General features: G+C 41.2%; 1 protein-coding gene across 1 annotated transcript in view; it reads right to left on the reverse strand.

Moving 5' to 3' along the window:
• The window catches only part of KNDC1 (kinase non-catalytic C-lobe domain containing 1), a 91,060-nt gene that overhangs the window by 41,573 nt on the left and 36,607 nt on the right, over positions 1-12,880 (reverse strand). The window contains exons 5-9 of the mRNA XM_063434058.1: positions 9,165-9,282; positions 6,488-7,392; positions 5,546-5,660; positions 1,304-1,375; positions 1,041-1,102 (exon numbers count right to left, since the gene is read on the reverse strand). Coding sequence (XP_063290128.1) covers positions 1,041-1,102; positions 1,304-1,375; positions 5,546-5,660; positions 6,488-7,392; positions 9,165-9,282 — 1,272 coding nt within the window. The remainder of the gene's footprint in view (positions 1-1,040; positions 1,103-1,303; positions 1,376-5,545; positions 5,661-6,487; positions 7,393-9,164; positions 9,283-12,880) is intronic.

Consider the following 12,880-nt stretch of genomic DNA (forward strand, 5'->3'; position numbering starts at 1 on the left):
AATGGAAATTCACTCACATTAATTCTGCAGGAGAATGAAAAGGAAACCAGACAAAAGAAAATCGCAAAAGCTATAATGTTAAACTGATTGTATAAAATCCAGAAATACAATTGAATCCGAAATGTAATAAACTAAAAGACATTGCTTTACAAGACCAGACTATAGCCAATAAGAAATGTAAAATATACTCAACAACTAGGTACAATTCAAAAGACTATAATCATGCAAATAAGATGAGACATCAATACAGTATACTGCATACTGTTTAACCTATGCATTGTGCAAATCAAATTGCTTCTTTAATACAAAAACTTACGTGCATAATCTACATGTATGTTGGTTGGTCTGGGTGTATATGCATACGTGACATCTCACACATATGTATAAAACCATAGACAGCAGGTTACAAACTTCAGGCAAGCATAATTTTTAATCTGAACAATATCTAGCCATTTCACTAGTACAATATATTGTTTGACTTGCAGGACTCATATGATGGAGACCTTGTTATCCAGAATTGGCCTGATCCAGATTTCACATGGTCTTGAACAAAGGTTCAAACATAGGCTCATACTACAACTGTCCCACAACCATCTGGAAAAGTAGTTATCATATTATAGACTGGCGTGTATAGCACATTATGGACAGTACCAGGTGTAGTTGTCATTCAGTCACATGCTTATGACTACAAAAAAAATGGTGGCTGAGAATAGACTGCCTGGCATGCTGTTTTTCAGAAAGTCTGTATTCTAAAGCAGGTTGTGGGCCATGCATTAGCACTGTTGTGATATAACTACGCATTACATAATTGTAAACTGTAATGACTGCCATAATCTGTATAGTTTTGATTATCTCTCTAAATTGTAAGCTCATTTGAGCAGGGTTCTCATCAACGCATTGTTCTGGTCAAAATGTGTAAATAAATAAACGCCAATAATAATACAAGCTAAAATATAACAGTTCTAAGAAGTCTCATCTGACAAAATATCTACCATGATTTACTGTGATTACATGATAATATAACAAGGAAAGTTAGTTACCTTCTCTGTTCCCACTCCCTCAGGGTCATATTCAGGAGGTACACAAAGAGCATCATATGGTTCTAAGGGGAAAGATAAAAGGAAGGGGAAAATAAGCAGCTTATGTCTAGCTTTCATTGTTATTTTCGATTTATCCTGAAACATGAGTGAGATACAAACATTTTCAATTAAGCTATAAAGTGTAAGTGAACACCTAAATAACAGAGTAAATTACTGGGCCTTGAAATATGCAAATACCACAAGATATGTAGGACTGGCCTTACCTTCATTCAGGTGAGGGACAAAGAGGACTTCTCCTCTGTGATCAATCAGGACAGATTCAAGACATAAAACTGCTGAATAAAACAAAAGAAAAACTTTTAAGTTTTTTGACAAGTTTGACATATGAAAACATTTTAATGTATTATATTATTTAGGCATAGACATATACCCATATGCATCTAAACTTTATCCAAAACTAGGTGCCCTGTACAGAAACAAATCCTGCCTAAGCCCTACAGTAAAGGAAAAGATTGTACAGCAAATGCTGATGCCAATCATTGATTAAGGGGATGTAGTATATGCATCTGCATCGCAATCCCACATTAATAAACTCAACACATTGTATAACTCGTGCTGCCGATTTGTGCTACAATGTAATTACAGGACCCACCATTGTGACATGCTAAAAGAACTAAACTGGCTGTCGCTGGAATCCAGACGCACCCTTCATCTTTTCAGACTTGTGTTTAAGAGCTTTTCTGGGAAGCTCCCACCCTACCTGAGCACAATGCTTTCCCCGGCTATTCCCACTTCCTATAACCTCCGATCCAGTACCAACACTTTACTTAGTCTACCTCAATACAAAAAGAAAGCAGCCCGATCCTCCTTCTCCTACAGAGCACCGCAATTGTGGAACGACCTCCCACACACTTTCTAATCTTCCCTAAGCCTAAAGTCCTTTAAGAGATCCCTCTCTACAATAATCAAAACAGAATGCACCTGTCATGGTTGATTATATATTTCCTACCTGTTCTATGTTAAATTTTGTATTTATTGTGTATTAATATTGTTTTTGTATTTTATTGTACCCTAATTGTAACAATTCAAAGATTTGTGGACCCAGGACACACTTGAAAACGAGAGAAATCTCAATGTATCTTTCCTGGTAAAATATTTTATAAATAAATAAATAAATATAAATAAATAAATATGCCCTAATGCTATTGACATGGGTCATTATGGTGACACAGATAGTGACACATCAGATAAACTGGGATGCAAGCCAAGAAATATATCAACATTATATATTTCTATATATAATTTGATCTTTAAACGTAACAAAGTGGGGTTGAAGTATACCTGAGGGTGCCTATGCACTGTGGGATTGTAGCTGAATATGATTTGGGGGTTAAAGCAATTGAAAAAGTCAACTTTGATAAAACTTCCCAAAGACTGCATAAAAAAAAATCAAAAAAAAATTAAAAATCTGCAAATGTTGGCTAAAATTTTTTATTAAAATGAACATGTTAAGACTAAGACTTAACACTTCATTAGACATAACTTATATCATCGATAATAATTGTTTAGGATAGTTCTCATGGCTTAAAGGACCACTATAGTGCCAGGAAAACAAACTCATTTTCCTGGCATTATAGTGTTAATAGGTCCCCCCCCCTCCACCTTCATGGCCCCCCTCCCGCCAGGCTCCAGGGGGAGGAAGGGGTTAAATTCTTACTTTTCTCCAGCGCCAGGCTCCCTCGGCGCTGGGGACTCTCCTCCCTCTTCTGCCGAATGCGCATGCACAGCAAGAGCCACGCGCGCATTCACTCAGTCCATAGGAAAGCAATCTCAATGCTTTCCTATGGACGCTGGCGTCTTCTCACTGTGAAAATCACAGTGAGAATCGCGGAAGTGCCTCTAATGGCTGTCAATGAGACAGCCACTAGAGGCTGAATTAACCCTATTATAAACATAGCAGTTTCTCTGAAACTGCTATGTTTACAGCTGCAGGGTTAACCCTGGATGGACCTGGCACCCAGACCACTTCATTGAGCTGAAGTGGTCTGGGTGCCTATAGTGGTCCTTTAAAGAGATATTCGGTTAAATGTACTTAACGTCCAGTGCTGAGAACATGGCCATCGTGATGGCTTTGAGTGTATTACACTTCGCCTGTACCTTCCTTATTCAGTGGGTGAAGCTTGGGAGCACTTTCTTTGAGACAGTGATAAAAGAGGGTGCGGAGGTTAGGTAGAATTGGGGATGGCTGTATTAGAGATGGCAGGAAAAATAAAGAGTTTAGATCTCCTCATTAAATTTCTACACCAATAATTTACAGATTCGCTGAACAGCAGTTCCACCCATCACATATTAAAGGGGGTGATTACTTCTCTGGAAATTACCAAATTGTAAAAAACACGGAAAATCTCCTATAACATCTGTTAACTTTTTTCCTCGTGGTATGTTCTATTTTCTTTTACTCATATTATAAGTTTAGCAATTAGCATCACAGTCCAGTTATGCTCAGCACAGCAAGGGCACATGGTGCAATGAAGATGAGAAACTGGGACGCTGTTTTGGTTTATCATCCCTTCTCTATGCTGTCTGAAAGGTGTGGAGAGTAGAACTTATAACAATCGGAGCCAAGATGAAGGAGCTCAGTGAAATGGCAGAGTAACATACAGAGGTGTGGAGTACTTTATTCAATTGTAATTTTCAGATCGCACAAACATTATTTCACATACAGTGGATAAGGGAACACAATAGTAAAAGTCATGGAATAAGCTGGTCTCCTTTTACTCAAAACTCAATGCAAGCAGGATGAGTGGGGGGACCATTTTAACATTAAGTTAATAGGAATTGGGGGGGTTCTTAAATTTGCAGATGGAGTGGCGAAGAGGAGGGGGGCCACAAAATTATTTCATGCTACAGTCTAGTAGTGGAGATTTCAGCTTCAGATTTCACACAATAAAACACAGTGGTTTTGCCAAGTCCAATACAATGCATTTCTCACAACTAGCACTAAAACGATTTTCTGTGTGCATGCGATTACGTAAAAATTAATTTGCTTCTTTTTGTCTGGCACTATTTTTTTTTTTTTGTAGCAAGAAGGATCTTTTGTGTACTTTATACAAACAACCTCTGTCGCCATTCTGCTGAGCAAGCAAGTAATAAAGGGGTCTTTCTCTGGATGCTATGACAGCCGTTAAGATCTTATACTTTCCATCCTTTAATTCGATAGCTTCAACAATGCTTTGCAAAACTGGGCATTTCTATTTTTAATAATTCACAGTCACAGAGGCTTTAGTAAAACTATCACCAAAAGGAAGATTCTTCCATAGTGTCCCTTTAATTGGTTGATGTAAAAAATAAATAAAAAAAGTCTTAATTTTCAGATCAATCCTGCCGAAAGGCTTGTGTTTTGGGGAAAACATAATCCATACCTCATTCAGCAACAGTTTCAGGAACAAAAAGTCAATTTCCTACCCTCGCTTCATCTTCAGTGCCCACCTCAGCTTTTCCATCCATTTCAGCTATAACTATCCCCTTACATTTTATCTTTTTTTTTTTTTCATTGCATCTTAATACTCCCTTGCCCTCTCATTAATTTGTTCCCCATCCCCATGCATTTGGTTGTGTATAGATGTGGGGGTGAGACATGTTTTCATTTTACACATGTATTATATTAAACATTCTAAACCCCTAAAGCACGCCGCTAGCTGAAGTTCTTTATATGTGAAGAATGTCTTCTCTTTTTTCATTTTACAATAAGAGCAGATTTCAATAGAAATTGGCACTTTTATAAATTAACCTTGTTACACCCCCTGGATGTCAATCAAACAACAGGTCATGTTACTTCCTGGTTGTTTAGCTCAGTGGAGCTAAACTCAAGAGGCAGCAATATCCCAGCACACCTCCCTTGCAAATACCTCTCATTGAGCTGCATTGGGAAGTCTGTGATTGGACAGTCACTTAAAAAGTAACATGGTAACGGCTTGCAAAGGCATCAGACAAGAGATCTGCAGTGTTTGCAAGCCGTTTTTAGTTATATCCCCAATAAAAAAAGCACAATTAAATGCAAGCATGTTTTCATTGGGGGCATATCTACTAAACACAGATTTTTTTTGTATTTGGGCAGAGTGTCTCTTTGTCGAGAAGATGTGAAACGGCATGCTACATTATTGGATTTCAGTATCCAAAGAAGATTTGTATCACCTCTTTTCCCCTCCTGCTTTACTGTTCTACTTTATGGCATTATATGCAAAGTGCAAGACAGATGATGCACATTTTACAGCCGAGTCATTCCAAGCTGCATGACAACACAGGACAAATTCATGCGCAAAACAGAGTGGCTGAGATTTTCACTTACTGTCCATTATCAAACTACAACACGCTTTCTGGTTATTTGCCCATACATTCATTACAATAATTCTGAAATGCTGCCAATGAATTTCTTACCAGCTTTAAAATATACCCATCTTGATTTTATTTATCAACACAAAAAAATATGAGAAGGCCTAACTTACCTGGACAATCTATGTATGTTTGAAGAGTACATAAGCACTCGTGGCATAATGCCCATAGTTCCTCTTCTTTTAATGGTTGTCCATAGCGTAACAGAAGATCTTTCAATGAAATCCACTTAATAGAACAAAAAAAAAGGTTATCAAATTTGCAGCGTTGTGTAATGCAACATATATGCATCGTGTGATGATTTTATAGTGAATTCACATAGGATGAAATATAACTCATTTACCATCGGTGAATGTTAGCTTTTCTGATATTTCTCAATTTAATAAGCTTTCCAAATTATTTAATACTGTTGGAAAAATGTTGCAAATTATTTATCTACAAAATTCCCAGACTTAAAGGGGACACTATAGTCACCAGAACAACTACGGCTTATAGTAGTTGTTCTAGTGAGTATTCTCATTCCCCTGCAGGCATTTTAATGTAAATGCTGTCTTTCAGAGAAAAGGCAGTGTTTACATGCCCCCCTAGGGAAACCACCAGTGGTCACACCTCAGATGGCCACTGGAGGTGCTTCCTGAGACAGTGCTGCACTTTGTTTTCATAGCACTAGTTTCCCTTTAATTGCCAACTTCATCCTCAAAAAAATTACATATAAATACACACACACACACGGGTTTCTTCTCACCCACAATGTTGTAATCGGCATTGGACAGATTCATCTGCTCCATATAGGATCGACACAGAGAGGAGTAAGACGGTATAAGACTAGTATGTCTCTTATCCTTATCTGATCATTTCTTTAGCATATTGCACAGATTATGGACAAAATAAAAACATTCCCTAAATTGTGAACTGTTAAAAATTGCAATGGTTAACTCGAAATATCCTACATTTCATTTTTAGGCTCTTTTCATTGCAATTCACTGTAAACTCTAAAATATAACATCCCTAAAGTGGACCAAAATGGTCAACTTATTTTTTACATTTTTTTTTACCTCCTGCTCCTCATTTTCTTCTTCTATATCAGAACATTGTTCAGGAGAGTTATTTAGTCTAGAAACAACTGCAATATCACTACTATGATCCGGCACTGGATTAAGTCTTTCATGTATGCGAACGTGTTTACTTCCATTATGCCTGATGGGATGCGGAATACTTTGATCCAAAGTGAGATTGTTCCCTAAAGTCATTGGCTCATCTATATTTTGGGAATGCTGGTTTTCTTCTGCAAGAGCAGCAACTAAATTTTCATAGGAAACTTGAGAATGGAACTCGGACCGCCCTAGGGGGGAGTTACAGTTTTTAGGTTTTGGCATAGAAATATTTGAAAACATGGTGTTATTTGAGGTCTTTGAATCCACAAAACATATATTTTTTGGCTTATCTCGGCAATCCAGACTTTCCTCATTCTCGATATCTTCATTTGGGGAAAGGCAGCTAGGCATTGACGGCCAGCTTTTAAGAGTAGTTTTTCCAACAGGTGGCGGAGAGGGAGAAAAAGAACGTTTCTCTGACATACTAGCACCAGGCTGTGGTTTATTTCTACGATGTTTCTTTAAAGAAAGTCTTGACATTTCATCCTCCAGTTTTCCTTTTTCACAATTCTCATATTTTTCCAAACAGAGCAGTTGTGTTCTGTCGCCTTTATTTTTTTTTACATGATTTACTAACGGTAAACATGGCTTTGTATATGGTTTTTCCACTCTAATATCGGGTTCTCTCCACCAATTTTTATTTTCGATCTCCTGTGACGTAAGGATGTTGCGACAGATGTCTGGGTAGCGGCTACATGCGGGATTATCTATAACAGCCATTGTGTGAACTGGAACATTTTCACCTGCTTGTAGCTTCATTCCTCGGTCCATTTTGTCTATCCCTTTCCATAGGTTTTCCAAGCCATCTATACCAAGTAAACAAGAGTTATGCAGAGATTTTGCAAGGTCTCCAAAAATAAAATAAAAACGTGTAGCATAATACCCCTTTATTACACAAATTAAAATTAAACTACAATGCTTACTGGCTATAGTGGTGGAAACCACGTGTATTTTAAATCCACAGAATGTATTTAGAGGTTGATATGTGTTGTGATATCTATGTTTTATAGTTTGATAGTGTGACGGTAGTCACCAACACTGGGAGCAGAAGGACACTTTACAACGGCTCCTATGAGCCATAGGAGACTTTACAATGGTTCCTAAATGGCTCCTATGAGCCATAGGCCACTTCACAATGGTTCCTAAGGCTCCTATGAGCCATAGGAGACTTTACAATGGTTCCAGAATGGCTCCTATGAGCCATAGGCCACTTCACAATGGTTCCTAAGGCTCCTATGAGCCATAGGAGACTTTACAATGGTTCCAGAATGGCTCCTATGTCTCTTTGGAGCCATTCTGGAACCATTGTAAAGTGTCCTTCTGCCAGTGATGGTGACTACCATCATAGTAATGATGAATACGATTTACTCACAGAATATAATCATTGAAGCTGCCCTAAGGACTTAAAAAGTATATTGTATTTTGTGTGTATCTTCTTGAAAAATACTTCCACACCACTCATTACTTTGTTAAAAGTTTATATTAACACACACCTAAAACACTACTGATAAATTGGGCATTAAATAGTTATTTACTTAAGTGAGAATTCAAAGTGAATTTACAATTTAAGGTCAAAGTAGGTAAATGAAAAGCATAGCTGACTTAGAAAGTTATTCGGGTTTGGCTATTTCGACATTAAATGTGAAATTTACTTTGAATTCTCTCTTTAGTTAATAATCGTGTAAGTGACACATGTGAGCAGATGTTAAAACATGTTTGTGAAACATTACAGATAATCGTTACTAAAATGATGGCTACAATGATTTAAGAATTCTAATATATAAATAAGGTTACGTACAAGGGAGAGACTTTGCATTTTTAAGCTAAAACAATACAATAAAAAAATGGTATTTGTCAGACTAACTTAAATATACAAAGAAGATTTTCTTTCTTGTAATTTGTGTATTAGGGAATGAAAACATTTTCTCTCTCACATTGCATTTACTGTAATGTATTGTTGCAATGTATAGTAAAGTATCAACAATTGTTTTGTGTTCTTTGCCTTCTTTTTCTTGCACAAGTACCGTAACTTCTTAAAAACTCAAATACTTTCCAACATTCTGGGGCAAATGTAACTTAATTTGTTGACTGTATGTGCTTGAAATTAACACCCCAAATACCATAGGCACTTTAGCTTGCCAAGTGATTTATGTATTAAGACTGTGTCCTCTGTTTTTCATTTTAGAAAAAAAGTGTAGATTTCAATGAAAATTGGCACTTTCATACATGAACCCTGTTACACCCCCTGGCTGTCAATCAGACAACCGGTTCTGTTACTTCCTTTTTGGTTAGCTCAGTGGAGCTTAACTCAAGAGGCAGCAATTGTCCAGAGCTCATACCTTGCAAATACTTGAGCTGCATTGAGCAGTCTGTGATTGGACAGCCACAGAAAGTCTGGACTGGCGAAGAAGGGGATGATTTGCAAAGGCTGCAGACAAGAGAGCTGCAGTTTTAGAAGCTGTTTTAGGTATATACATGCATTTTGTTCATAGGGGGTATAACTACCAATTAGAGTTTTTTTTTTGTTTTTTTTATTTGGGCAGAGGGGAGTCCATTTAAGGCTGCACAGATTATTTACCTTGGAGAGCACTGACAGACTCAATAGAAAGCACTCTTCTCCCGATGGATGAGAGATTTCGACAGATCATTGAGGACGAAGGAGAGTTCAGTTTATTTTCACATAGTGATATAATGCTCTGGATGGAGGAAACATGTATTTGTAAGGTTAATGTGAATGTAGAATAGAATAAATAAATAAAATATTCATAAAGTTCACCAAGCTAAATATTCTCCAAGCTTATAATGTATATTTTTAGAGCTGTAAAGAGATACTAATACAACAAAATCTGTACTTAACCAAGAGACATGCGTTGAGATTTCCTCTCATTTACAGCCATACAGATGTTACCTAAATGATACTAGTTTGATCGATCACATGAAAGTGAACTAAAACGACCTTAAAGCGGCACTGTCATGCCGAATCCCGTTTTTTTTTAACCCCCCTCCCGCCTCCACTACATCCAATCGACCCCCTAGTCACCCCCAAATGCCCCTAAGCCCCCCACATTACCTATTTTTTATTCTTTATCTTCTGCCCCGATCTATATTCAGGGCGCCGCCATCTTTGTGTGGGTAGGTGAAGTCCCTGTGGGACACGTCATATACCCACACTACACAGACTGTGAGATTCCCGCACATGCCCAGTGAAACACCTGGACATGCGAACGGGAATTTCATCTATTCATTCATTCATCAGACAGACGAATGAATGAATAGAAAAAATCAGATGAACAAACTAACACTGAGTATCAGTGTTCATTTGTTCGTTCAGTTTATTACAAGGAGGGAGCTACCGGCACGCAGCTCCCTCCTTGTAATATGTAACTATAGAAGCGGCAGGGAGCAGAGCTCCCCACCACTTCATAAGCCCCCCATAATAGCCCCCCCATAATTAAAATCTCCCCAATGCCCCTACTCGCTATACCGCGAGTAGGGGAATGTCCACTAAACAGTGAGCAGCAGGGCCGGACTGGCCCACCGGGATACCGGGAAATTTCCCGGTGGGCCGCGGCACCTGGGGGCTGCTCTGGCAATGTATGTGCCACCGGGTGGCCGGTCCGGTGGCACATACTCTGAGGGGGCCGGCCGGCGGCCGCATTGCACGCTGGAGCCACCGGACCGGGTGGCAGCCTCGCCTGTCCGGCGGCACTCCTAATGCTGGGGGCTGAAGGAGGAGGGAGGAGCATGTCTCTGTACCATGCTCCCTCGCGGTTCCCACAATTCACAGCACAGGAACCGCGAGGGAGTATGGTACAGAGACATGCTCCTCCCTCCTCCTTCAGGCTCAGCCCCCAGCATTAGAAGTGCCGCCGGACCGGCGAGGCTGTATCGTGGAACACGCTGCCCCCCCTGACTCCTCTCAGGTAGGGGGGCAAGAAAGAGACAGATGGGGGGGGGGTGCAAGAAAGAGACAGAAGGGGAGGGAGAATTGGGGGGGGGCAAGAAAGAGACAGAAGGGGAGGTAGAATGGGGGGTGCGAGAAAGACAGAAGGGGAGGGAGAATGGGGGGGTGCAAGAAAGACAGAAGGGGAGGGAGAATGGGTGGGGGGGCAAGAAAGAGACAGAAGAGGAGGGAGAATGGGGGGGTGCAAGAAAGAGACAGAGGGGGAGGGAGAATGGGGGGGTGCAAGAAAGACAGAAGGGGAGGGAGAATGGGGGGTGCAAGAAAGACAGAAGGGGAGGGAGAATGGGTGGGGGTGCAAGAAAGAGACAGAGGGGGAGGGAGAATGGGGGGTGCAAGAAAGAGACAGAAGGGGAGGGAGAATGGGGAGGTTGCAAGAAAGAGACAGAAGGGGAGGGAGAATGGGGGGTGCAAGAAAGAGACAGAACGGGAGGGAGAATGGGGGGGTGCAAGAAAGAGACAGAGGGGGAGGGTGCAAGAAAGAGACAGAGGGGGAGAGAGAATGGGTGGGGGGTGCAAGAAAGAGACAGGGGGTGCAAGAAAGAGACAGGGGGGGTGCAAGAAAGAGACAGAGGGGGAGGGAGAGTGCCACAGGGAAAGGAGGGAGAATAGAGAGACAGAGGGGGGAGAATAGAGAGACAGAGGGGGAGGGAGAGTGCCACAGGGAAAGGAGGGAGAAAGAGGCAGAGGGGGGGAGAATAGAGAGACAGGGGAAGAGATATGTGGGGGAGAGAGAGAGAGAGAGAGACACATGGAAAGGGGGGAGAGAGACAGAGGGGAAGAGATATGTGGGGGAGAGAGACAGATGGGAAGAGATGTGTGGGGGAGAGAGACAGATGGGAAGAGATGTGTGGGGGAGAGAGAGAGAGACACATGGGAAGGGGGGAGAGAGACAGATGGGGAAGAGATATGTGGGGGAGAGAGGGTGGAAGAGACAGAGGGGAAGAGAGATGTGGGGGAGAGAGACACAGGGAAAGGGAGGAGAAAGAGACAGAGGGGAAGAGAGATGTGGGGGAGAGAGAGACACAGGGAAAGGGGGGAGACAGAGACAGAGGGGAAGAGAGAGACAGGGAGAAAGGAGAGAGACACACAAGGGGAGGGGGAAGAGAGAGACAGGGAGAAAGGAGAGAGACACACAAGGGGAGGGGGAAGAGAGAAACAGAGGGAGAAAGGAGAGACACACACAAGGGGAGGGGGAGAAAGGCAGAGGGGGAAGAGAGAGACTGGGAAGGAGAGGGGAGACTCCTCCTTCCCCCCCCCCCCACGAGGCTCTCCCCTGGTGGTCGCAGTGTTGAGAGTGAACTCTAGGCCCATAGACACACTACCCCCACACACACACCATACACATGCACACATTGCCCCTCACACACATTCACAGCCCCCCTCACACACATTCACAGCCCCCCTCACACACATTCACAGCCCCCCACACACACATTCACAGCCCCCCACACACACATTCACAGCCCCCCACACACACATTCACAGCCCCCCACACACACATTCACAGCCCCCCACACACACATTCACAGCCCCCCACACACACATTCACAGCCCCCCATACACACATTTCCCCACACACCCTACGCATTCACACACTACACCCCCCCACACACACACACATACACTGAACCTTTCACACACACACTGCACCCCTCACACATTGCACCACTGCTCCTATACCCTACTACAGCCCCATATCCCAGCAGACCCCAGGTAAGTTGTCAAACTGTTCTTAACCCCTTAAGGACCAAACTTCTGGAATAAAATGGAATCATCACATGTCACACATGTCATGTGTCCTTAAGGGGTTTTAAACGGTTTGACTTCTTACTCTGTGAAGGGGTCCCGGCACTCCTTGCACCATAACCACTACACAGAGCAGTACTGGTTATTGTACATGGATTTTTTCCCCTCCCGGGATCAGGCTCTGGATCCTCCAATGGTATATGACATGTATATTAATGTGTGTATTAGTTATATACATATATATATATATATAATAAACAATACACAAGATCCAGCGCACTCTCCTATCTACTAAACAGCAACTTCAATGTTATTCGTTTTTAAAAGGTTTTGTTTAAAAACACCTTATCTAGGCAAAAAATAAATGGGATTTAGTTACATTATATGATCATACATTGTCCCACAGGACTTCAATATAAATAAGATAACGTCAATTTTTTACAGTTGTGCCGTACATACATTCACTATTTCAGTCCCATTACCAAGCTTTCCTTAATATGTCAAGGTAGTTGGACCGAAACATTGATTACATGCACGTCTGCTTAAAATAAATCAGCACTTTTGTTTATTTTGAAGCCTATGAG

Source organism: Pelobates fuscus, chromosome 10, assembly GCF_036172605.1.
Source record: "Pelobates fuscus isolate aPelFus1 chromosome 10, aPelFus1.pri, whole genome shotgun sequence".
Classification (NCBI taxonomy): Eukaryota; Metazoa; Chordata; class Amphibia; order Anura; family Pelobatidae; genus Pelobates; species Pelobates fuscus.